We start from the raw sequence: 27,112 nt of genomic DNA, 5'->3' as shown, positions 1-27,112 counted from the left end.
AGGACATACACAAGAATCTATATATCTTTTTTGTCACAGGTTTTTGTCACAACCTTTTGTGTCACAATTATGCCGGACATAATTGTAACGGAAAAGGCGTACGCCTTCTGTTTTCAAGAAATCAGGGGAGAGAACGGTGTCATTCGAGATGATGGCTGGTTAAGAGGTGAAGTTACTGTCATTCCGTTTAATGCATTAAGTTTGCCGCGTGACTAGGGTGTTAGAATGTAAAGCGCCAGCCACCCTCATGCTGGTCAGAATGAAAAGAACATGCCAAGCCGGGTTTCTTTGTGGATTTGAAATAAAAGAAGCAAAAACAACCATATTGACATCGTATTTAAAAATTGGCAATGGGTCGAAAATTAGTCGAACTCTGTTTGTACTTGCTTTGTCTTTGTTCCACAGACACGTCACGCTAACGGCGACATGGTAGCACGGCGGCGGTCAGTGCTGACACAATAACGCGCCTTTTACATAAAGACGCCGAGCTCAGGATCGCACCCTTGCAATCCAACTACCATGAAGCGTCGTTTGCTGATTAACGTGCATTCGTGACTCCGACTTTTGATGAATTATTTCTATCACTTAAATGACTTGGGCCAAGGTAGCAGGCTTGGTTGACTGGCGAGGTCTTCCTGGCGCCTGTTCCTGGCGAGATTCTCCGAACAACCCGGTAGGTGAGTTAACCCCCGCGACATGTGCTACCTGCGGGGACAGTCAACCCAAGGCGGTAATTCATGGCTATGCTCCTCTTGTAACCACTACTAATCTTGTCTTTGATATCGCACAAAGTCTTTCAAAATCCTGAACGACCATTGACGCCTTCCTGTCCACTTCAAGCACTGTACCACACAAACGGAAGTTTGCTTTAACCTGCCTGTTGTGCTTCATTCGCACCCGTGGTCCCTGAACCGGTTCGTGAACCGAACCGTTTGGAAAGAACCGGTTTGAACCATTATAGTTGCCTTCTGGAGCTGAACCGGAACCGAACCCTTATTGTCGAACCTCAACCCGAACCGAACCGATAAACGTTTCGGTTCGGCTCTGATTGCGACAATAGAAGCTTAGCTGCCAAGTCAGTCAGTCAGTGCCCTCAGCCAGTCTCCTACACACAAGACGAACGTTGTGCAAGCATGATTGCGCGGCCAAAAAAGGAAAAAAAGAAAGAAAGAAGAAGCCTGCCATTCAAACAATTTATCTGCAACGACAAACTACAGACACTCCAATGCCGATAACATTAAAGGGCTGTTCAACAGCGTTATATATATATATATATATATATAAACGCAGCACATTTACTTCGCTCGTTTTCGGCACGAGCCGTACATATTAGCATAAAAGAGCATGTACTACAAAGAAAATATTCGTGCGGAGTACCGCGCAGAAAACAGTGCTGCCGTCATATTAATCTGAATTTGGCAGAGCCGTGAGACAGTATCTTCATTTGTCACTGCATCTGAGAAAAAAGGCAGCTCACAATCAGTCAGGGATGACAAATACGGATTGGAGCGGGTATCCATGCACGCACTGCTGAGGAAAATGAGCACATCTGGATTGCGCAACAAACTCTACGACTCATTTACTACTTCTACATATCACTTCGTTAAAGAAATATCCGCTGCTCTCGTATTTATACTCCGCATCGAGAAGTCTTCATCTGGTGAGTCACAGGGATCACTTTCTCAGCTCTCAGCTTTTCATTGTATTTATTAACGATCACTTTTATTGGGCATGACCAATATACAGATGACGTCTCATCTTTTACGTCAGAATGAGATTAAGTCTACTACTGATCCTGCACCCCTCTGAGATGGCATATCCTGAGGTCCAAAATATGAGAACATGGTAAGAATCGCGCCAAACGAGACCGAATAAATGGATACCGATCAATCAATCAAATGGATAGAGAACGTTGCCTTCCGCTTATTTTGAGTACAGGTGAGTACAGGTGGGTTCATGGCTGTGGCATTCCAATAGTTGATCGGTGCACATTCCAAAGATCATTCATTAATTTATTTAATCCCACGTTCTCCACGCAGAAGTCAAAGCAGCGTCCTGATAATGCCGTGGATGTAATAGACGACAATTAGGGCAAATGCGTAGGCCAGAGGACGTGGAATGGAAAGCGACAAGATGGACAAAATGGAACCCCGCTTTGAGCCACGCATGGTCTCGTCGAGATTAGCAGCGTACCTGCAAAATATTTTCATAATAAATGTTGAGTTAGAAAAAAAAAAAAAAGAAACAATGTAACTGGACCTGCTTACAATGATCCAAAGCGGTTGTCACCAGCAATTCGAAGTAATCCTACAAATGCTCTCAGAAGTGAGACGTTTAGTGGTTTAGGCTTTGTTACAACAGAGAAATAGCGCAAGTGTAGTTCGATGCCGGGGAATATGGCATTGCGCTTTGTAGCGTACTGGGTACCTAACATTTACTACCAGAGGAAGACCAGAGACAGCCTCACCTCAGTTGAGTGTGGTCTTTTGCGGCTCGATGTCACGAACCCTATGCCTAAGTGTGTGAGCTACCATAGACCTGCTTGCTGCCATACAGCATTTCTTTTCGCTACCAACGCTGATTAGGCCTAATTGCACACCTTACGGTATCAATACAATCTCCCGTTTTAGGATTCATATGGATACGTAATGGTATGGTTTCTATCTCCTTGGTATAACATCTCCTCATGGGCAAAGTACAATACCTGTGTGTAGTATACAGGGTGTTTCGCGAAAATCTCCCGGCTGAATAATTCGAAAACGGCGCCACCTATCGGGAACCTTTTTTTTTTTTTTTCGGTTAGTATACTTGATGCGCCGGCCACAAACTGACCGCTCAGTTTCTCATTTGCATGCGCTCGTTAATTGAATAAACACCGACTTTTTTTGTTTTACTTCGCCTGTGTGTACCTGTGCCGTAGCAATGGGCACTCTGAGACAGTGCCAAACAAGTTAAAAAGTAGCTTCGACTTTTAGTGATTTTTTCGAGTAATGAACTGGTTTCGGTTTACAAATTTCTTGCGCGGAGCAGTGTAGGAATGCGCTCTTTCGCTCAACTATCCTGCGCTCAAATTCGTGTTCATCCGCTTGCATTGGTGGTTGGGTAGCCGCAAAATAAGGAACAGCCGCGAGCGAGGGTTTCATATATGGCTTCTTGTTTTCTACTAAACTCGTAAACAAGATTGCGGTCGTGTCATTGGATGGGCCAGACAGTGCACCTTTATTACCATAATGACAATCACCGCGATGTGCGTTGTTCGTTTTCCTTTTTTTTTTTTTTGGAGTAGCAGTAAACGTTGATTGAGATTTCGACGTTCACCTGTCCTTGTCCCTGTGTACACCTGCAGCGTGTTCTGCAGCGAAGAAAATGAGCTCCTGCGGACGAACGGCGGGTGCAGGTGACCTGCAACGCGCGCGCGAGAGGCCTCTGTTTCGCATACCTTTTAAGAGTCCTCCACTCTTTGGAAAGAGAGAGAAACTTTCGGAGAACGAAGGCGCGTAGTGACAACACCACCTAGACAGAGAAAGCCCGCTTACTCGCCGACGTGAAGTAACAATTAAGAGACAGCCAATCAGTATCGTGTATCCAACGGCGGTAGCCAATCACGAACGTGCCTTCAGCGGTCGCAGCCATGGAGACGAGCCACCGTCGTCTGCTAGTAGCGATTGAAGTCCCCGCGTACTAAATGGAAAAACTTTAAAATAAAGCTCAAAACGGTCCCACATCTTCCTCAAGATTGATTTTCTGGAAAGCGTGTTGCACTTTTTATCTACACATTCAGTTCGATAGGTTCTAACTTAGGTGCAATCATTTGCCAGTTCTCGAATTTGCTGAACGGCGAATCGCAATAATAGTAGACGAATTCTGACTTTTATATCCACGTAGCGAAGGAGGGAGAGGAGCAAGCCTTCTATATGTAGGTGGCGTTGGTAGAGACGTAGCCCATTCCCCTGACATGTGACTCGTGACGTCGACCCGCGCAGCTCAAGCGGGTATAAGCAGCGCGTGACATGAGAAGAAAGGTACAAAGAAGAAAGGCAGAAGGAACTTTTTGACGTCATGCGAGGATCGCGTCGGCGGTCCGCGGCTCCTTTCTCCGGCTGTTTGGTCGCGCAGTGACATTATAGGAGGGGTGTTCAAGTCAAACTGGGACTTTTCATTTTTCGCAAAAGTAAAGTGAACTTACAGGGAGAAATTAGTTCTATTTTTAAACGTAATCTCCAGCTGGCACTAATGCACTTGTCCCAGCATTTTAGGAGAGCTTGGATGCCAGCAGCGTAGAAATCCTTACCGGCGCGTAGCAGCCATGATAGGACCACATTCTTGACCTCGTCGTCGCAGCTGAAGTGGCGGCCCCCAAGGAACGCCTTCAGTGGCCCGAAGGGATGGGAATCGCTGGGGGCGAGGTGTGGACTGTAAGGGGAATGTGGCAGGAACTCCCAGCCAAGTTCCTGTAAGGTGCGTGTCGTGAGATGCGCGGTATGCGGGCGTGCATTGTCCTGTAGGAGGAGAACTCCTTTGGTGATGAGGCCCGGCAGCTTTTGCTTCAGCGCCTTATGCACATCCCTGAGAACCTGGCAGTAATATGCACTATTGGTGGTGATGCCACTGGGCAGAAAATCAACATGAACAACGCCAGCCTTGTCCCAGAAAACCATGGCCATGACCTTACCCGCAGATGGGGTGCTTCGGAACTTCTTGGGAGCTGGCGAGCCCGGATGCTTCCACTGTTTTGATGCACGTTTAGACTCAGGGGTGAAATGGTGCACCCACGTTTCATCGCACGTGATCATCCGATCAAGGAACGGCTGTCCTTCAGTGTCGAAACGGTACCTTAGCTCTTGGGAGATTTCCAGTCTTCTCTGCCGGTCAAACACGGAAAGCTGCCTCGGGACCCAACGGGCACTAAATTTACGAAACTGGAGGTGTTCATGAATGATAGTGTTCAACGTTCCCACAGAAAGGTCCGTCTTTCGAGCCAGTTCGAGACATGTTATCCGTCGGTCCTTGAGGACCAGGCGCTCCACAAGTTGTATGTTCTCAGGAACTCTGACACTGGGCTCTGAGCCGCCCCGGCCGGGATCTTCCTGCACTGATGTGCGGCCGTCTCGGAACCGTTTGCACCACTCAAACGCTTTGCTGCGTCTAAGTGTATCGTGGCCATACTGAGCATGAAGTCTTCTGTGAATTTCAGATGACTTTACGCCTTTATTCACGAGAAACTTCATGACAATTCGCTGTTCGACGTGCGCCCTCACCTCGTTGTTGGCCATCTTGTCCAGCACATGTCTTCTGTTTTGCACAAACTTTGGACCACCACGTGGTGAACGCGGAGGCCTGTCGCGTGTGAAAATGACGAAAAAGAAGTAGCGCGAGCCATTTGTACACTCAGGAGACAGAAAGTCCCGGTTTGACTTGAACGCCCCTCGTACCATTAAAAAAAACATTTAAAAACATGAAGACTCCTGGTGGACAGCTTGACGAATTAGAGAGGGTACCGAGCTATGTTAAAAGGTACCGTAACGCAGCAGACAGACAGGTCATGTTGGCGGCCCTACATGTGACAGGGAACGCTAAATATTTTTAACTTGCTAGTAAAATTGGTGGTAAAACTGCTCGGGACGACGTCTGGTGGAAAATAATCCCCAATTTGTCGAGCAACAGTGATCTATGTTCCCGACTGGCTTGCTGCTTCTGACGGCTACGTAGCCGACAAGTAGCCGACTTCTTTTTGTTTTAGACACAGAGTCAAGCGAATGCAATGCAGTTTTGACACCGTACTTGACGCGCAATGTTGCAGTTTGCTGGCGACTTCGACACAGTGAGCGCACCTGGGATAAAAATTGTGGCATAACAGGCTAAACATAACAGTACTGAGGGATCAAGCTGTGGAATAGATACATTTTCTCAGATTGCAACACTGATTGCTCTGATTTACAGTACGTTTTAATGTCACCGCATTGTTCCTCTAAAGTGTACTTGGTCAGGATACTCTATAAATGCTGCCAAAGTTACCTCACCCACCAAAAAAAGAAACAAGAAAAAGCGCCCGGAACTGCATGTTTTTGTGTATATCAGCAGCACTACATCAACTAAAATCAGCATACCTTATCACTTCCGCTATTAATGTTTGCTCGTGGACCCCTGTGAAGAGATGGGCGCATGGTCCTAGAGCGAAAACAGGCACATCTTCCCCGCTATGCGTGCCCATATCTCGACGATAGGTCGCTGGAAATGCATGCAGCGGGTCCTTCACTGAACAAAATAAAACACGCGCTATTGGATAATCACTCTCCTATCAAAATCAGGAGAAAAAAGACGCAGATACGAACACCTCGTGCTTAGGGACAAGTTGCTGTAGTCGGACTTGTAACCCGGACCTACTGCGTAGTTGAGTATTGACACTGACTTGTCCGGTCGCTCCGTCCCTATAGAAAGAGACATGGGACTGTAATGGGAAGAGATAACGAAGAGGGAATAGAACTGAACGCGATTGAATTTCTTTGCTTCGACACTCAGGAACCCACGATCCCTGCCAACCATCACACCGTATGACATGTAGAATGTGTTCAAGATAGGCGCCCCCTACTATTTTCAACAAATCAGGAGACAGAATAATATAATTCGGAATGGTGGTGGTTGGCCAGGAGCATGCTGTGGCGGCAAAGTTCTGTTTTGAGGATGCTGCACTCTAACAACGGAACTCCACGAATAACACCGAATAACAAGCTCGAGACCTACAAGCACACAGCAGAATGACATATTGTAATTTGATGAAAGAGGGAGGGGTACGCCTTTTCGTGTACATCTCTTAAGAATCAGCGTGCCAGAAAGAACGACATCCTTCTGAATGACAGCTGTGGACTACAAGAATGTTTCTATCTTCTGACTTGTTGAAAACAGGAAAAGTAATTAAATCTCTTTTGGACGCATTATACAAAATGCAGTGTATCCAAAAAGGGTGGATTCGTTCCGGTTTCAACAAATCAGACGGGAGAACGAAGTTATTCGTAATGAGCTTGGGGTGTGTTATGTGATGAAGTTACGATTCAACAGTGTAGTGCCAAGCAGGTTTATTTTACCATTAGCGATAAACGTAAGGCTCCAAGACGGCGCGCATCCCTATGTCTAAGTAGGGTATCCAGTAAAGAAAACACTTACCTAAAATGTTTCTACCTCTTTGTGGTCTCCCGCCAAAAGTGAAAGCGTGTCCGTGGTCCGCTGTGACAACGATGAGTGTGTCATCGGGGTTGGTCATTTCAACCGCTTTGGCTACAGCTAAGTCGAGTCCCAGTACTTCAATCAGTGCTTGTTGGGCTTGATTCAGGTGATGTGCTTTATCGATTTGGCCTCCTGGAAAACATGTTACCGTCAGGGACATGGGCGTTCCCAGGATTTTTTCAAGTGAGAGCAAAGCGCTCCCAGGGCGTGGGGGGCAAGAGTGCAACTCTCACCACCACCACCAATACTACCACCACATCTTTCTCTGGAGGCGCACGCACTGTGTGGGTGTTGAGAGGTTTCTATCGTGACATCTGAGAATAATCATTACGACCTATGACTAAAGAGCGCACTATTTTCACAAACGACCTTGGGGTTCCAGGGGTGGTCACGGCCTCCTTGCCCCCCCTTCTCGGTACGCCCATGGTCAGGGACCTAGGCAGTTCATAATGAAAGGTGACCAAAATAAAAAAGTGGAATAGAGATTTCGCGTTTGCCCCGGATGGCCACCTTTTGTAACCTCCCAGCGAATGTCAGTTGGCAACAATACTCAGATACGTTCGATATCCGCATTTAGGGCACACAGCATCCAAAACTGCCTAGCGTTTATGTTTACACTGTAGGCATCACTGTCGGAAACGGATTACATTGTGGAGTCACTGTCCAATAAGAACTGGCGGCGGCGTTGTCTTGCTCAGCGCTGACGTTGGGCGATCGAGACGTCATTGACGGCGAACGCAGTTCTCAGTTTTCCTTCGAGGAGGCTGACCACTACCTTCCCCAAACATCATCCCTCTCAGTTTTCCCAGTTTTCATTTGCGTTTTTTTAGGAACCAACAGAGACAATGAATAAATGTCTCGTAAAAGCCGCTTTGTAGGTTAGCATTGTGTCACTGTTGGGTCACTTGGGTACTGTAAAAAGAAGAAAAGAAAAAGAAGGTTCTCGGTCTAGGTAATGCGATACTATTTGTGCTGATTCGATGAACTACGAATAAATTACATGAAAACTTAAAATTGTAGAATCGCTCCACTGAGCTCAGATGTCCCACCCAGTTGGAATATTCTTAACAAAACCAGCGAACCACGGACGATCACATACTGAACACGGTGTTCCACATGGATTGCTGATGAATTACCGTTATGCTATTGAAGACGAAAGTGCAATAACTTAGCGAGATCCGTGATGTCTATTTTTAACGAAATATCCCCTTCCACATATACGACGCGGAATCGTCGCTAGTGGTGCCACTAGACGTCGATTAATGGAGCGACTTTCAGCAGTGCAGTACTGGTTAGTCTCCTAGGAGCTACTTCTGCCCCCCCCCCCCCCGTCTCTGTCAACCTGTTCATTTCTCACGACACCGCTATGGACTGGAGCCCACTGGAGAACTACCTTATGTCGTGCTTCGTACACATGCTGAAAACCGTTAGCGCATCCGTCCGCTGGCTTCCCGCCAATCGATAACTGCCAGTCTCCTCCCATGCATGCTTAGAAAAGTTGACCCAACGCTCGCTGTCCGGATGCCACGAGACACCTCTCGTCAAGGCGCTGCATTAACTCATCGCATGCGACTGAATGTGGCTGTTACAGCTCAGTTGCGTTACCACTTTTGACAAGTTGACTCTCCCAGACAACTATCACTGCGGTGATCTGGAATATCTATAGCATATCCTTTACCATGGCCCGCACTATCAAACTTTCATAAACACAATTTCAGTCTCTCTGAATCAGCTGGACTCTCACCATCTCATTTTGTCAAAATTGCGAGGTCCACGGCCAACTCCAGTCCACGAACGCTTCACCCTAAAAGTGCTTCTAACCTTTATGGACACCGTAGGACTTCGGTCCTCCATGTGAGGCAACTCATAAGTCCATTATAATAATTATAACATTTGTTTCACACTCAGGGTGTGGAGTGAGGCCAGGACAAAAAAAAAAAAAAAAGAAAAAAAAGAAGAAGAGATAAAGCCAAAGGCTTGAGAAGGCCCTGGATCCCGTACAGCTCAAGTTACGATTAAACTAATTTGCAGTCATGCGTCTTACATAGTACGCATAAATAATACATAAGACAAATAAGCATACACATACGTCAGATATCACAGCCTACATAAAAAAAGAACATGCTTAAACCAGAACTATGGACCCCCCAAAAAAGCTGCTTTATATTTCTATGTGTGAGACAAAAAAAGAAAAATATAGGTTTCTAGAGTGCAAATCACTTGGTAAGCTGAGTGCCTGATAGGTAATAGACTCAAGTCCATAACTTGCCCGGGAGAAAGGAATGTGCCAGGGATACAGTGATCTAAGGGAGTACGTGCTTGTATTCCTTTCCAAAGAAAGTAAGTTTCGCTACATATTACCGCCAGCAATGGGGTAGAGTATCGCCCCTTGCGATGAAACATGCCAATCATCATCATTAAAATACAGGGTGTTCAAAATTAAGCTTTCACTAGCACTTTATAAATAGGCGAACAAAACAAAACTGGTGCTATTTTTTATGTTCCTTCAGTAAGAAGCAGGTGCTACATAATTAGCAGCACCTGTCTCTTACACAAATAGCGTAAAGTTATCAGCCGGTTTTCTGTCATCGCTGTGTTGGCGTAGCGCTCGTGAAAGCTTAATTTTGAACACTTTGTAGTTGAGCACACTGGAATTGTCGCTATGTTGCTCTCCGCTTTTGTTGTGCAGCAAAATGCCTTGCCGTCCGTCATCCCCTTATCTTTGTCGATAGGCCCACAACGAAGTCTCTCTTAAATGTGTCTCTCGATGCGCCTTGCCATGTTTTCTCTTGTCCTCGATATTCTGCTCAGCTTTGGACCATTATTGGGGTCGCCATATTATAGCACTGCACGGGCCTGGGCTTACCCGAAAATCCGAACCTGGACCGGCCCGCGGGCCGGGCTGGGTTTTGCGTTTTTTATGCGCGCCTGGGCAGGGCGCGGGCTTCAGCCACTGGGCCCGGGCCGGGTACGGGCACGGGCTTGACAACGCCGGCCATGGTGGGATATGTACTGAAACATATTTAACGAGACTGGACAGCTGAATTTTCATGTCACCTTTTTTTTCATTGGGTATGGAACTATCACTTTTTTATGCTTATTTCGTGTAATGGTCCTGGATTTCACACGCGCACTCACACATATTTGGGGACGATTGGTGTGGCGGGCGCGCTGAGAGTCCGGCCCGAGGGTCACTTAGGTTAGGTGTTGGGATATCGTTCCCGTGACAGTCCGGCCCGAGGGTCAGTTAGGTTAGGTGGTTCGTTGGCGTGAGAGTTAGAGAAAGGGGAACTAACACCGGTGCATCTGCAATAGGGCGGAGATGAGTCTCGCTTGAACCGCAATGTACATACATATCGCCCACGCGCCGCTGCGCGCTGCCTTCCCAAGCAAGCAGACACCAAGCACAGAGCGACTTGACGACAGAGAAACACAGCCACTCCGTTCGAGTGTACCTCCTCACTCTCCACCAATTAGCTGCGCCCTTTTCCTTGCTGCGCTGTGCTCTTTAGTAAATCTAAATATGCCTCCCGGCCTCGAGAACACATAGAGCAGAGGCGGGCTGGGTCCGGGCCTGACCATGGAAACAGTCGGGTACGGGTTGGGCTCGGGCCGGCGGAGTCGGGCCCAGGACGGAAATATATAGAAGACGCCGGGCCCAGGCCGGGTGCGGGCCGTAGCAGCTGAGATTGGGCCGGGCACGGGCCTGAAAATTAGGCCCGACGAATTTGGTCTCAGACTGCACCGCGAGCCGCGTCTACAGTTTGCCCGCTAGGTAGTTCGCAAGCTGCACCACACACGAACGCTCCACGTCTGTTGCGCCGCGCGTAGTCGGCTTCAATCCAGTACCTATGGCACAATCAATCGCAGCTCGGAGCGCTACTAGTGAGTTTTCGCACATATCGCATCGTAAATCCTAGGAGGCGCGCAGTACCACACTCATGCTATTGTACTAACATAAATCGGTGTGAACAACGTGATTCCTGCGCCGCCAACACATTCTAAAATGCGAATACAATTGTCGTCCTCATAGTATAACTGAAATACGAGAGTGCGAATAGTCTATCCGTGCTTGTTGCCTGGTGCACATGCCCGTACACGTGGTACATGAGTAGTTTCTGGTACGGGGTATTTATTTAGGTCCTAAGTACAAGCTGAGCCGAACATTGTTGCATTATTCGGTCAATCTGAGCGCGGTGAAGGTAATGTAATAGGGGTTTACCCTTTTTGGAATGTTCGCGAAGAACGACGATTCCACATACTGATGCAAGACGATCGCCGCACGAAATGCGTGACAGCATTCCTACAGTTATATATGACGTCGCTCACCACAGGTGGAACTCTGCTAGGGCAACGTTGCAGTAACAGGAGACAATGGTCGCTTTCGGGGTAGGGTAAGAATATTCGACCCTGCCAGAAGTCAGAGTTGGGAAACGACGTGGAAGAAAATATTTCTTATAAATAGAAATTCTTGTGCCTGCCGTACTTCATTGCCAAAGTTCTGTTTTCCGCCTATTTTTGCTCCAGGACTGACCTGTTATACTCATGGCAATTATGTGTACAGCAGATATATTTGTTCTAAACTTCAGTAAGGCTTCAAATATGCCGTTGCTCGATCAGTCGTACTTTTAGCACCCGCACATTACAGGTCGAGATGCCAATTTGCTTGTGCTAGAAGTACAGGTAAATTGTATACGAACCTTCTACCATCAGGAGATATCCGTCAGGGTTCTTACTAAGGGAGCTGATAGCCAACGCTGTCAATTTCGCCAAGTAAGATTCACCCTTCTTTATGTCGTCCAAGGACTCGTAGGGCAGTTCACTTGGAGCAAGCAGCGCTGCGTGCAAAAAGGTACAAAGGTGCCCTTTGGCCCTCTGAATCATTGCCGTCTTCAGCCATGGATGCAACACTGATAGGGTATCCCAAATGGTACAACTGAATTATATTATCAACTGACCAACCTAATATGGATTCAGTTACGTCCATGTCAATCTTCTTGAGACTTTTCCAGTCGAAGGCGTAACTGGCCTCGATGCGGTCTCCGCGCTTCAAGTCAACCCACTCTGAGATCAGGTTACGGTTGTCCCGTCGAAGTCCCTTTGACCCAGTGCCATCGTCTACTTCCACCTCTTGGAAGTGGCCACGTCCTCCACCTGCGATGAACTGAAAGCAAAGTTGACATGCGTCCCTACGTACCCTGCGTAGTACCCTACGTACCCTGCAAAACACTTTACGAATGGATGCAATCGTGAAATACATTTAGAAGGCAAGGGGTGAAATAAACCATAAGCACCGTAAGTACCCTAGGTGCCACAAGTGACCCTGGGAACAATTCATAGGATGAAAAAAAGAATGACGGCTGTGCTCATGAAACGGGAAGGAGAAGCAGGTCCTTGTTCCCTGAGGAATATGTTTCAAGTTATCTGCGTACATTGTAACCACACATACACTTATCGTTAACGCTCGAGTAACACTCAGATTTCAGGGCCTATCAACGGGGCGACCCTTTGAGCCAATCAAGCCCCAATCTTGCAGCATATAAGTTTACTTTGAGCTCCCTCCCAGGAGAACGATGGATGAGTTGGTGAGCAATGTCCAAGCACCCTCCAGGAGCTCCTTCTGGGATCCTACTCTCCCATTCACGGTGTGCTGTATGAGCGTAGCCGGCTGCTGGAGTGGCGTCGGTCACTTCGGCTGTTGTCACAAAGCCCGTGCTCTTGTCTGAAATCAAATTGTTCATTCTTAACAATGTTGTCCATTCCTGAACGTCACCTGCCACAACAGCACCAAAGACGAAGCAAGTTCCAAAATGGAACTTCTCCGTAGCAATTCTTGCTCTCTACGTGATTGTAGCCAATGCGTTAAGTGCGATCCGTGCTATTGTACTGTAGCGCGTCCGTCCGTCAGCGTGTGTATGTGTGAGGGATGCGTGGCTTTCCAATTCACGTCCGCACCTTTACGACGTTGCTTGGCGAGAAACGGCTCGCGTTCCAGTACGACAGCCGCCGAAAAAGAGAAGGAAAAACAGATAAGAACGCATGCGGCACGGTTGCCGGAAAAACGACTGACATTCCTTGCGTCGCTTCGTCCATGGACTCGGCGAACGCATGCGTCCGTGGCTTCCGAAGACGAAGCATTGAAACGTAATAATGCAGACTAGGCTTTACGTTCAGAACGTCAAGCGCTTTTACCTGAGAAAAGCGTGATCATTATCCAAAGCAGGAATGAAACGCTACGATGAAACCGAAGGCCGTCTACAGCAGGCGAGACTCTTCGCCTGCACCATACTATAGTGACGTGCCCAGGAAGAGGAGCGCGTGGGAGATACAAAAGGTATGTGTGCTTGCGTTCCTGTGGTGTGCGCGTTAAACACAAGCCTAAAATTCATTCTAAAACGCTCTATAGGGGTGGTACTCTGAGCACAATTATTTTGCATTTGCACAGTTACGTTCCACTTGACGTTGATGATTTTCCCTGCACTGGGGCTTTCGAAAGAACGTACCATTGGCAACCGAAAACTAAGCGCAGTTTTGTCGAAATCGCGAGACTCCTCTTCGTGACCAGGAACCACTGATTAGCACCTCTGATACGTCAGTCGGTAGATAAGAGTGTCCATTTGCAAGGGTGTGAGCTGAAAGTAGGTTTCAGTGCTACCTGTTCAACGCGCTTCTTCTGTGTATTACCGTGACTTTATTATAGCAGCGAAGGGAATATCACTGTACTGGATAATCGTTGCGTTTGCATTACATGAAAGGGGACAATTTCTTGTCGATATACATGCCGTTTTCACCGCTTCCGGTTTGGTGCCAAAACGACATCCGGTTTCACAGAAAACACGCTCTGCGCCAACCACTGTGCCGGTTGATACAGCTATCGCTTCTGATTTGAGGAGAGAGAGGGTCGTACACGCCTTTTTGTGGCAATTCAAATTGTCACAAAAAGGCGTGCGCCTCCCGTTTTCAACAAATCAGGAATGCGAAAGATATAATTCTGCATGGCGGTTGGCTCTGAGCGTCCGTAGTCGCGGAAGGACCGGAAGTCTTCGTGGCAACCGGAAGCTGTGGAGGGGGCTTGTTTATGTTTACCCGAAAATGTCATGTATACCAGCAGTGTCTAGTTTCTTTCTATTAACATTGCATGGGGCTTCTTTAGAAACCGATGTTTTTCCAAGTTGCGCGCTTCCTCAGTGGAGACCGGACCTTCCAGTACTTATCCAAAAGAAATTGCGTCTCCTTCACAGCTCACCAGCGTCCTGTGCCCACTGGTATAGACACTTCAGGTGATTCTTCGGGTCCGATGACTGGGTACAATTGCCGGGGTTCACTTGACCCGATACCCCCGTTGTAAAGAAGTTGCTCTTGACACCGCACTGAAGGGCTGTTCCCGAGGAGCCAGAGTCCGGTACCATGCGGTCAACGCTGTACACCTGGTGGTAAAAAGGCTTTAAAATCTGTATGCGGAACCTTATCTTTTGCACTGTAAGATGTCATACCTTAGAGAGGGATGTGTAAGGAAATTGATCAAACGAGAGGGCCCCTTCTTCTCCTGATACACCGGCCAGTTGGCCCTTAAAGATGCGCGCAGCGGTGAGTGTCGACAGACCCATGCCATCTCCGATGAACAAGATCACGTTCTGGGCGATACCATCGCGTCGCTCTTCACGAAGTCGTTTTTCTAGCGTTCGCCGGTTGAGGTCGCGCCAAAATTTAGGATTTTCTGTTAGATACCAAGAGGAGCGCCAAAATCAAAGAAGCAGATAGTAACTCAGACGTTATCAGCGGACATCATAATAAAAGTACATTCGTAACAAACAGAGGTTAGCGCTACAGGTGCCTGACAAGTTTCTCCACTGTAGAAACACAGCTTCACCTTACGACATGTTCGAGTTTGACTTCGAACATGTTGTGCGGTGGAGCTCTGTGAGAGCACTTAGACTGCCAAGTATGACAGCACTTCGACTGACATCTGATCAAACAAGATGCGTAAGCTTCTCGTCTCGTAACTCTCTACGCGGTGTTACAAGAAGGGGTGTGCGCACCCTCCCTTCTCAGCTACCCAGGAGACATAACGATATAGACATACATAGATACATATAGATACAGATATAGACACAGACAGAGCGATATATACATGTATAGACACATATAGATACAGATATAGACACAGACATAGCTATAGACACAGCGAGACATAGCGATATCAATTTGAGTGCCGAGTGGATTTTGTAGCCGCGTAATTCAATCAAGTAGTGCGTAGCCTTAATTTTAATGACTTAACGCTACCGAAGGAAAAGCAACCAGGAAGGGAATTTGCAACCCGCATGTTCACGTACTAGCAGAATTGTCCGCAGAGGTCATAGTTCATTCCTTCATGAGGTGCTCAGTTGTCACGCTAGAGGCCCTGTTACGCGTTGGGGTAACTTGAAGGTGCACAAGAATAACGGGATGAGTGGGAACAACCAGGTAAAAAAAAACGCGTCTAACGGGAATGCTCATTAGTGATGTCAGTTTCGGCGGAACGACGCCAAATTGCCATGACCAAGCACGTGTGATCAAGGCAATTTCTGAGCGGCACGCAGCATGTATTCAGCATTTACACATTTATTTAGTTCGTAATAGTAACACGACCTAAGACTAAGACAAGAGTAAAACCCAAAGGATACCATTGAGAGCATTGTACCGTACAAGCATGAACAGATGGGCGACTTTCTTGTATGATAAAAATGGTAATGATGATGCACTTCACTATACACACTGCGATTACAAGCTCTTTGTCGTCTTTGTCGTTTTGCTCCTCATGAGAATAATTGACTTCAGTAAGCGCATTGAAAATTTGCTCCATTAATTACTAACCTTCCCTGTTATATTTGTCATGGGCAGCAAGAAATGTAGTACTGCATAGAAATACATAAAACGGACCATAATGTACAAAGACGGTTCCACACAATGTAAAACAAGTATGTCGCGGTCTAACTTGATCATATTTTCTTTTGAAGCAATATAGGGGATGGAAGAATGTCAGTGAACAAGAGTAGTCAAGTCCGAAATGAAATGTAGCACAATAAGAAAAACAACAACAGTGAAGCTTAATAAGTTAAATAAATACAAGCTATCGCGTGGGGGGACCACGCTTCATTAGGTACGGCATAAGAAGTCCGCTTATACAAGTATATACAGGGTGTCCCAGAAAACGTGTCGTTGAATTTTAATAAAAAATAAATAAACTACGCCACCTACAATCATGCAGTCAACGGCATTTTTTCTTACTTGGTTTTTGTCACCTCCTGATGTGCATGTCATGTAACCTAAGTTTAATTATGTAAATTTTGCGAACTGAACTCAGAAATTTGCTAAGTAAGTGTCAATTTTTTACCCCCGCCAATGTGAAGAGCGTGCCGATTTTGCTCAAATTAATGATAATTGACAGGAATATTGAGGAGCTATCGTATCGGAAAAAATAGCCGAAAATCATGCTCTGCGGAGCTCGCAGAGGATAGCGCGCGACCAATTTTTCAGCGACACCATCGTAAGTCCCACGAAAGGAGGTTGGAAACCCAGCCCACACCGGCATCGTAGAAAGAGATAACGCAGACATAGCTTATCGCGTCCGGCTTCGGCTGGGACCATACCTTCCCTCTCCCAATTTCAGGAACGGTCACTTTTCCTACTATCACTGTGTGGGCTGGTTTTCAAGCCTCCTTTCGTCACACTGACAGTGATTGCGCTCAAAAGGTCCTCGCGCGTTATACTGAACTGCCCCGAGAAGCATGATGTTCGGCTATTTTTCCCGACAGGATAGATCCTGAACATCACTGTCAATTATCATGAATTTGAGTAAATTCGGTACCCTCTTCATGTTGGTGGGGTAAAAAAGGGGCCTTTACTTGGCAAATTTCTGAGTTCACTTCGCAAAAATTTACATAATTAAACTTGGGTTACATGACATGCATCAGGAGGTGGCAAAAACCCAATAAGAACAAATGCCGTTGACCCCGTGGTTCTAGGTGCTGGCGTAGTATTTTTTTTTTTTATTAGAATTCAATGACCCGTTTTCTGGGACACCCTGTGTAGAGTAAAACCAGAAAATGACAATTGCACAAACGTACAATGAAATAGCAGTGGCGAATAAACCGAAATAAGCAATATTTACGACATCTTTTTAAAGCTGACAAGGTAGAGCTAAAGGTTAGGAGAAACGTAAGGTTAGCGACTCTATGGTGGTGGTGCTTGCTCTGATCTGTTTAATACGTAACCTGACCTAATGCAACGTGATCAGTTCAGTCACAATGCATTAGACGACACTGCTTACAACATGTAAAGTCACGAGAAGACAGTTTCGATATGATATTTTACTGTGGTGGACAAGAAGGGGAAAGAACGTGTCGGCTGATAGGATGTCCACCAGCATGCTTTGCGCTGCAGCGTTACGTAACTGGTGACGTAGGGGCTCAGGTCGTCAATAGTACAGCCGAAGACAACAGACAAGCAGAACCTGAGCAACACAATGTACCGGAAGTTCCGGTGTATAAAGAGGTGGATGGCAACTAGCAACTGGAACGTTTCCTATGCACTCGCATCTTCAGTATATGGTCCCGCTTATGAGAATTAACGTAACGATAGTCAGTTCCATATAATGCTGCTTGGCCACAGTATTGACATAGGTGATCGACTGTATGTCGAGTTTAGAGATACAAGAACCTCTACATAGCCTGAACAAACATGAGCATGGGCGAGGCATCATCGCCAGGCAACTCGAGGCTTGCATTGTATGTTCCAGCCTTAGAACCATTATTTTCCATCATGTTTGACCTTTAATCGCGGGCATAGTCGCTCCCGGATGCACACATTTATACATACGTCCACTAACATACGGAATGATACACACGACGAGCCAGACCGTCTTGGCACCGTCTGATCACTGCACGACCTATTAGAGTGACTTACTCTCGGCGTTCTCTTCGGGATTGGGGAATACTTCAGTCACCTGAGCTGGACCATTCCCGCAAGCACAGACGAAGCCTACCAGCAGGATCGCGGCAAACCTTCGACTTGCTCCCATGATGTTCTTCCCGCCCGATGAAGCCGCCGGCCAGAATGTTACATGTCTCCGTGCTTAGCACGTGCACTTGTCCAAATGGCAGACAAGCCCACGGCCTACGGCCTATAGAGAGACCTGGACACGCGCCAATCATCTACGAGAAAGCCGGGTTAAAGGTTAGTTCTCATAACGACGGCTAGAAGCGCTACTTATCGTCAGTTAGAGAGAGGTAGCGATATCATCATCACGGCTGCTGCCGTCCGGCCGCTATGTGTTCTACACGTGACATTTACCACGTGACCATTACGTGACCACCACGTGACCACTATACTAGGGCTCCCAGCACCCGCTACCAGCACACTTCCCAGCACCGGGGTAGTAGTTCCGGCGATCACCGCTTAGCTACGTGATTTGGCGCTAGCTAGCACTGTTCGTTATTACATGACTTGCCGAAACCGCGGCAATGTATGGTGGGCTGTGTTGACGACGAAGAAGACGCATGGAAGAGGGTAGCGCCTGCATAGCAACGGTGGTGGTGGTGAAAGGGGTCGCCGTTGTCGGCCTCACACAGGTAGGCAATGGCGACGACTAACGCCCTGGGGGAATGTGCGTCCTGGGCGGACTTATAAGGGAGCTGTGCCGACATATGTCTGAAAGCCTGCATAGCAACAGGTTGTGTACCCATATTGAACTGTCCAATAAAACGTTGTACAACTGCGTGACCAGTACCACACAAGAAACGCCAATAACACCAGTGCCCGCACTGGACTCTCCAGTAAAGTCAGTGCGCACACTGGGCATTCAGTAACACTAGTAGCCACACTAGGCTGGCCAGTAAAACCGGTGCCATACTGGGTCAATAGTCCGGTGTGATACTGGGTGCTGGGTTCCAATCTGTCCAGTGTACTGTTTTTTTTTTTTCAATAGGGAGACGAACGACGGCGGCAATGATGATAATAATGTTCATGTTATTTTCTCTCCCTAGTAATTGGCTGTCTGAATACTACTTCCTTCTGCAGAGGTAGCTAATATTCATGCACTTGGCCACTGGCGTAACTAACACATGACCCGGCTCTCCCATATGTAGACGATTGCCGTATGTCCATGTCTCCAGTATAATAGTAGGTCGTGTACTACTCGAACGCTACTATGTAGCATTTCCTCCATTCCTGGAATCCTTCCGTCAATGAGTGAGGCTACTCTTCCCGGATTCCAGCACCAAAAATGTATGGAAAGGACCAAGGAACGATAGCGAACAGCCTTTACGCAACATGGCTGCACTACGCGGAAGAAGCGCAACAACCTTCTTCCTTTTCTTCGAAACAGTGTTGCGCAGTTTGTTGGTGTCGCACGCAATGGTACTGCGAGCTCCAGGGTCATCCAGCGTACATCAAACGGACACTCAAACTTCGTGCAGAGAGAAGCAGAAAGAACAGGGCTCATGTACCATTCCACCCCTCCTCCCTTCCCCTATACCATCACGATCTCTGCGTTGCATGCAATTACCAGGTGGAATAACTTCCGAATCAGCAATGGCACTTTGCAACCACGCTTCTTTAACGAAAGAGAACATGAGGTGATTGCAAGATAAAAGCATTAAAAACCCAGTGCAGGGAATATAAGAAAACAACAACAACTTTATTTTCAGACGATGAATGGGGGTCTTATCGCCAGGGGCGATACACAACTCCAATGCGGGTGATGATGTGGGGAACGAAATAATGTATCCCTTCACGTTAAGGATCGGAGTCCGATGGTGTTCCAAAATGGTCAAAATAGCTTTGAGGACAAAGCGTTGGTGGACTGGATTTGACGTTAAAAAAGACGACACAACACAGCACTAAACTACAAAAGAAATGACATTTTCATTGTTTTGCAGTTTACTGCTATGTCGTCTTTTCTTATATTCTATTGCACTGAGACTTTTGAACGCTTGTGTCATGGACTACAAAACACCTTGGTTCCTTACTCTTTTTGACCTTGTGACTACAGGTTAGAAATTTTTCAAATTCAGTACATCTGTTCACTAGGCTTCTTGTATTGATATGTACTAATTTAAAGTTCTCATTCGGCAAGTTTTTGGGACCTACGCAAGAAGTGCGTTATTGGCCACTATCCCCGAAGCTACGAACCCGTATATTCAATGGGCATTCTAGAATATACCGCACATTATCAATAAACAACATATCGTAACGGAGCTGAATCTCGTAACCGCACTGTCCCTGATGGTGGTGATGATGGCGCTTCTGAAACAGCTCGTGCTTGTGAAAGAGCTCACCATTGTCTGCGTCACAAGGTGCGCAGGCATAGGGCCGGCTAACTTTGTTGGCCTCACAGAGGTGGGCAACTTCATGACTAACACTCTGGGGGAATGTGCGTCCTGGGCCGACTTCTTAGCAAACTGTCACCATGAGCTTTTTTTAGCATAGCGTATGTGCTGAGATAAGTCTTCAACAATAGCAGGATCACTTCCCCTGTAGCCTTTAGAATTAGTATTTTCTCTCGGCAGCCAGAAGCCGCAGAATGACGGGCCATGCTTTGCTCCCTGATTTCCAACCTAAGCGAGGACATCTTTCTACTCCCTTAATTCGCAGATTCATCTTCTCACAAAAAATAAAAAGAAAAACTCAAATAAAAATAAATAAAAAACGACAAATAAATAAATAAACTAAATAAAAAGAAATAACAACAACAACAACAAAAAAAAAAGGATGTCAAGTGCAATGTCTTCTAGCTCTTGGGCACTTTTGTTTTCGTCTTCTACTTAAATTACAAGACCGTAGATTAGAATATTGTTTCGCCTTCCTCGATCTTCTAGATCAATAACGTTCACCAGAAGTTCCTCAGTATTTTTTTGTTTGTTCGGAAATCTTTTCTTCCTAGGAATCCACCTTGACCGCTGCACTTTATGTGTTAATTTCGCTACCATACCCGTTATCTCGCTCTCCACTGCTTCTTACTCATTACTTTTAATTTGCGAAATGCTCTCATTCATCCCCACATCAAATGTGACAACACCGCTTTCTACAAACCAGGAGTGATAATGACATCATTAAGCGCAATGGTTGACGTCTCCGTGTTCTGTCGTGGCTTGAGAGTGGCTCATGGATCACTGCTTGGCACTAACTCTGCCGTGATACCCCGCAACCGAAGAGAAAGTCACACACACACACACACACACACACACACAGGATACCAGTGTTGCTATATTGGAAACCCATTCGCCGAACTGAGCATGTAGTCACTGTTTCTGAACTACACACATTCCCAGGCCTTCCGCAAAGATATGCCGCCAGGGTGCTGTTTCGGATGAAACCCCATCGCACAGTTGGCCGTCGCTCCGCACAAGCCAGCCAAACGACGGGCCGCTGAATGTAATCTCATCTGTCGAGCGCCAGCGCCACCGTGCATAACTGCAGAAACTACAATATTGTTGCACGACAAGCACTGCAGTACGCTGCACTGAGCACCATGACTCGTAACACGTGGATAATTCAGCGATCCGATGAACGTAGACTGAAGCGAAAGCCTCTCAGGTGACCATTCGTTTTTTTTTTTTCTTTTTCGTAATAAACATATCCCCCCCCCCCTCTCAGGTCCAGGTTTCGAGATCCAAAGCCGCTTTTTCAGAATTTCTAAACGTGAATCCCGGGACGGGACTGGGATTTTTGTGGTACACTTCCCACAAATCCTATACGACTGTTCTCTCTGCTTTTCTACTGCTCTTCTCTTTTTATTGCCGAGACGAGTTTTCTAGAAAGGCTGTCTGCATTTTTTTTTCTTTTCAGTTTCGAATCAAACTATTAATGAAGATCAAGGGATTAGCAGAGAGAGAGGCGCACTTCTACAATATATTGTGTAGTCTCACTGATCGGATGAATCATTGTAATGTCGTAGGAATTTCTAATGTTACTTGATGGCTGCTCTCGGACCTGTGTGCTGAATTGTATCAGCAGCTAACCGTGTTTGCAGTGCGTCGCGGACGACGCAGTTGGGTTGGTTTCTCTTTGTAATTGATATTTTTTTTTTTTTTTTTGCGGAAGGGACTTTTGAAAACAAAGGTCGGTTATTAAGATACCGTCATTTTCTTTTCACACGTATCACCGCACATTCGTTCGTCGGGAAAGCCGGTACTGCATTTACTACCCCGAAATGCCGAGATTTGGCCTCGCAAAGTACCGGTATTTCCGGACACGAAAACAGGCCATAATCCAGGGGTCCAAACCCTGCTCAGGGCGGGAAGCGCCGACAACAGAAATTGTTCTGCTGCGGGCACAGTCCTCATCATTGGCATTGTTTTATTTAAAGGGCCAGTTGATTGTGGGTACAGAGTTGCGGGTTTCCGGAGTTTCTTTTTACGCATACTGGAAGGGTGTTTTTCGGAGTTTATTATTTTCCGAGAATTCGGTCTTTTCCGATGTTTATTGATTCCAATTGAGTTAATATCCGAAATTCCGAGAAAAAGCGACAGGATCGTGCTCTGCGGTGAGGTTCATTTTTAAGCCTGTGCGGTTCCGCTGGCGTGTCAACAAGATGGTGGTGGTGTTGGTGAAAGGGCTCGCCGTTGTCGGCCTCACCGAGGTGGGCAACGTCACGACTGAAGCCCTGGGGGAATGTGCGTCCTGGGCCGGCTTCTAAGGGAGCTGTGCCGACATATGTCTGAAAGCGTCTGAGGGCGTGTCAACAAAATGCCGCCGAATTGCAGATTTTGTCCAATGGGAGAGCGGCGACCGAGTCGCCAGGCGGTGTTGCCAGACGACTCGGCATAGTGCTAGGGAAAAGGAATGCTCTGCGCGAAGCTATTCAGTGACTCTAGTCCAAACTAGCTTCCGGGACCTGCTGAACGTTACCCCCTTCCGGAGAGGGCGCACGACGCGGCTGCCCCTCTCGCCCTCCCCAGTGTGAACGCACTGCGAGAACACACTGTGAACGCACTGCGAGAACACACTGTGAACGCACTGCGAGAACACCGATTCCAGAGGTCGGGGCTAGTAGAACCAAAGGAACACGATAAGACCTTTTGAAACTAAACACGGTATGAATGCAACGAGACGAAAATGAGTAAGAAAAATGAGAAAGTAAATATGGTGAGTGCCGTGTGCAGAGCTCTGAAAGGCTCCAACCTTTTCTTGAAGAACCTTTCTAGCTACTATACATATTTTGTAACTTTTGTGCCTTTTTCGGACACAGGACAAGTGTTTCCCATCGGCTGAACTGTGCCTTCCCCGGCTAGCTCCTTTCCCTCTTTATTTTTTTCTCCCATCTTCTCCTTTGTGGACGCGCATTTTTCCCATTTTGAACCAACTGTGTTGTAGGTGAACAAGGGTAGCCTGGCCGACTTTGTCGCGACTTATGGTAGATTTTTTATTTTCTTTATTATTTCTTTATCATCATCATTAGTAACTTCAGCAGCAGCAGAGCCTTCGGCGCATGTTAAAGATACCTGAGATGGGCAGAATCAATAGACCGACCACTGTGGAGTCGCATATGGCCATAACGGTCTCGCGACGTGAACCCGCGAATTATCATCATCATTAACTTTTACTTATTTTTGGCGGAGGTGGTGGTGGTAACGTGCCATTTCGGAGCGGTCTGCCTTCCTGCCCTCCAGGGGAAATCGTGCGTCCTGGGCCGGCTTCACAGGAAACTGCACCGACATTTGTCTTGTCAGAGCGTCTGGGGAAAACCCAGGAAAAACACCCAGGCATCACAGCCGTAGCCCGGATGCACACCCGGGTCACCTCCCACACTCCTAGAAAAAACGGTGGGGCAGTTACACCTTTTAGGAAGTAATAGTTGTCGCATATGTTGTGCTTAAAAGGTTGCAAAGTTCTACCTGCTTCCTCACTCTCAAAACAGAACTTCACCGCATAGCACGTTGTCCGCCAACGATTGCCACGAATGATAGGGTTACCGCTTTGATTTGGTGAGCGAGGGTCCGTAAGCCTTTTTGTAGGAATTTGGATATATGATAATTGATTTTACCACCCTTTTACACCCTTTATCAGACGCTATGTTAACCTATACGTGGTCACTATAGAAGTTACCACCTTTTCACACCCTTTTTTGTTAGAGTGCGGACTCGGCGAGGAGTGCCATCGCCGTCACCACTAAGCCAATGGAGCATTTTTTTTTTTTTACTAGCTTCTAATTTTTGTTCGACGCTTTTCTAACAACTGTACTCCCTTGTTCGAAACCCCTCGGATGCACTATCATTCCCGCGACCTTGCCTTGTTCTTGCAAATAGTTCTTCCGCAATATCGGATGTATATCGCAATCGACATTTCCATTGACGAAGAACCGACGCAGCTTTTTCCCATTTCGTTGTGTACGGCAGGATTCCAAATTCTCAATAGAGTGCACAAAATAAACTCTCGAATCTTTGAGAATCTTCTCTGAGCTACTTCAATCACGCCTTGTCTAAACCTATACGTCAATCAGCATCGCCAGACTTTAGAGCGCAATATCGTCCGTCCCTGGGACTCCAATTAGTGTCTCATCAAAAAGACGCCATCCAAGAGCCCTAAGATTCCTGCGCTAATAGGGCGAGGAATTTAATAAGTCTGCCCTGACAGCAGCACGAATTAGGAAGACGGGGGCAGTAATTGATCCGAGCCTACGTCACACGGGAAACGCCCGTTGGAGTGATTCGGTGCACACGGTACCAAGAGGGAAACGCCGGCCTCTAGAGTCTAGAGTATCATCATGAGGATGGTGGCGGGGAGCCCGTCGTGCGGTGGGGTTGCACATATGCCGAATGCGTCGCGGGGGCACTGTTGACGTAATATTTTTCGGCATTATTCTTAGTGATTGGTTTGGTTCTCATGGTAAAGCAAATCGTCAGCTAAACTGACAACACCCAGTGACGTTGGGGGGGGGGGGGGGGGGAGAAGAAAAGGAGGTGCTGGTTAAAGGGCTTGCCGTTGCCGGAATGTACTGTACAAAGAGAACTTCACGGAATAATACGTCCAAGGCGGCAGAATGATATTACTTTCGCATTCGAGGAAGAACTCGGGTTTACCCCTGTTGTTGGTGCACGTCACCATAAACGCAAAGTGACCCGAAAAACAAGGCGCCTAAAAAAAATTCCGGCAGCATTCGCTGGGCAGATTGTCATTGAGGTGCGACAGCACTTAAGAGCCCGTCGCGGGCATTCTCCGACGATGGACGTTAGAGGCCTGCACTCTAAAAACAGAACTTCACCGCATAGCACGCTGTGCGCCATCCATTGCCGCGAATGATATGGTTATCGCTCCTGATTCGAAGAGAGCGGTGGGAGTATGTTTTTTTGTGGCAATTTGGATATATGAAAATAGCCACAAAAAGGCGTACACCCCCCTCTCTCTTCGAATCGGAAGCGATAACCCTATCATTCTTGGCAATGGTTGGCGCACAGTGTGCTATGCGGTGAAGTTCTGTTTTTAGAGTGTGTGAAGACTGAAGCATAGCTGACGTACGTAGCCACCACTAGCTTGTCTGCTCAGTCAGACACTCAATAGACACAATCTATAACACCTTCCGTATGGTTGTGGTAAAGTCCTCGAACCAGTTGTTCTGGGGCTTCTTCATGTACGTATTGAAGTGCATCCGGTGTACCGCAGGGTGTTAGCACCGCAGTGTTCGGACCGACTTTTTTTGTTTTGTGTATATTAATGATATATCCCTGGGCATTTCATCTTCCATGCGGTTGTGTGCTGACGACTGTGTTTTATACAGAGCGATTAATAGTCAAACAGATAACAAACGGCAGCGAGATCCTGTGCTTGTACACGACTGGTGCTCGACATGGAAGATGAATCTGAATCCTATAGTAAGTGTGTTCATATTTCGTTTACCAGGCGAAAGAAACCGATCACAGGACAGTATTACATAGGCGGAGACCCGATGGGCACAAAACCTTCAACTAAATATTTAGGTGTTATTTTAGCGTCAGACTGCTCATGGAGCTTACACGTAGACAACGTGGTGACGAAGGCAGGGAGAGCTCCGAGCAACTTAAGGTCCTCGCCTCTCAACTTAAAGAGGTCTGCCTACACTCTTAAAAACGAACTTCACCGCATAGCACGCTCCTAACCAACCATCATCTCGAATGATATCGTTATCTGACCTGATTTGTTGAAAACGGAAGGCGTGCGCCTTTTTTGTGACACTTCTGCTGTTCATAATTGTCACAAAAAAGGCGTACACCTCCCGTTTTCAACAAATCAGAGCAGATAACGATATCACTCGAGATGATGGTTGGCTAGGAGCGTGCTATGTGGTGAAGTTCATTTCTAAGAGTGTACTTCGCGTGTGTTCGCCCTATCCTGGAATACGCTTGTGTTGTCTGGGACCCTGCCTAAAAGAGCTTAACTGAGAAGTTGGAGCGTATCCAGAACAGGCCGGCTAAATTCGTTCTGAGCCGTTGTAGGACGGGGAATAGTTGTACGGATATGAAGCATCAACTAAACTGGGAATCGCTTGCCTCTTGCCGAAAAAAAGGAAAAGAAAACTCCGGGTGAAATCCGTATACATTGTCTTTAACAACAGAACTGGAATAGATAAGGCAGTCTACATCAAACAGCCGCATTATGTGTCCAAGCGAAATGACCATATGCACAAAATCAGAGAGTATTTCACTAAGACTAACTTATTTCTTGTTAATATTATTGCGCAGTGGAATATGCTGTCTGAAGAGCAAGTGTGCTTGTTGAATGAAAATGTCTTTCTTTGTTATCTGTAACCCCTCTGCTTGTAACTCTTTGGGCAATGCGGGGTAAATCTTGAATAAAGAATAATAAGTATCCATGAAGAAGACCGAGAGACACGGACACAGAAGACGACACACGTAGGTTCTCAGACACTAATAATAAT

At 46.8% G+C, this 27,112-nt stretch overlaps 1 protein-coding gene across 2 annotated transcripts; it reads right to left on the bottom strand.

The window, feature by feature from the left end:
- Window positions 1–1,998: 1,998 nt before the first annotated feature.
- On the bottom strand, window positions 1,999–18,388 carry LOC135392812 (alkaline phosphatase-like). 2 transcript variants are annotated; one of them, XM_064623521.1, is made up of 10 exons: window positions 18,166–18,388; window positions 14,715–14,938; window positions 14,468–14,648; window positions 12,771–12,943; window positions 12,184–12,385; window positions 11,922–12,059; window positions 7,162–7,353; window positions 6,333–6,428; window positions 6,108–6,255; window positions 1,999–2,193 (listed from the first exon to the last, which is right to left on the bottom strand). In XM_064623521.1, exons 1-10 carry the CDS (start codon window positions 18,278–18,280, stop codon window positions 2,043–2,045), a joined length of 1,620 nt encoding a protein of 539 aa, XP_064479591.1. In that variant the 5' UTR covers window positions 18,281–18,388; the 3' UTR covers window positions 1,999–2,042. The 2 variants fall into 2 exon arrangements, with proteins under 2 accessions (XP_064479591.1, XP_064479592.1); XM_064623522.1 differs by lacking the exon at window positions 1,999–2,193 and having other exon boundaries at window positions 6,114–6,255; window positions 6,335–6,428.
- Between the last annotated feature and the right edge of the window lie 8,724 nt (window positions 18,389–27,112).

This window comes from Ornithodoros turicata, chromosome 4 (assembly GCF_037126465.1).
Source record: "Ornithodoros turicata isolate Travis chromosome 4, ASM3712646v1, whole genome shotgun sequence".
Taxonomy (NCBI): Eukaryota; Metazoa; Arthropoda; class Arachnida; order Ixodida; family Argasidae; genus Ornithodoros; species Ornithodoros turicata.
The sequence above is the reverse complement of the archived record's forward strand: the minus strand, read 5'-3'. Positions and strand labels throughout refer to the sequence as shown.

Bases quoted from the DNA above. Each gene is read 5' to 3' on its own strand.
- LOC135392812 (XM_064623521.1), bottom strand. From the start codon at position 18,280: ATGGGAGCAAGTCGAAGGTTTGCCGCGATCCTGCTGGTAGGCTTCGTC. The intron at 14,939-18,165 runs GTAAGTCACTCT...GGTATCTAACAG, and splicing joins TCCCGAAGAGAACGCCGAGA to AAAATCCTAAATTTTGGCGC. The intron at 14,649-14,714 runs GTATGACATCTT...TTTTACCACCAG, and splicing joins CTTACACATCCCTCTCTAAG to GTGTACAGCGTTGACCGCAT.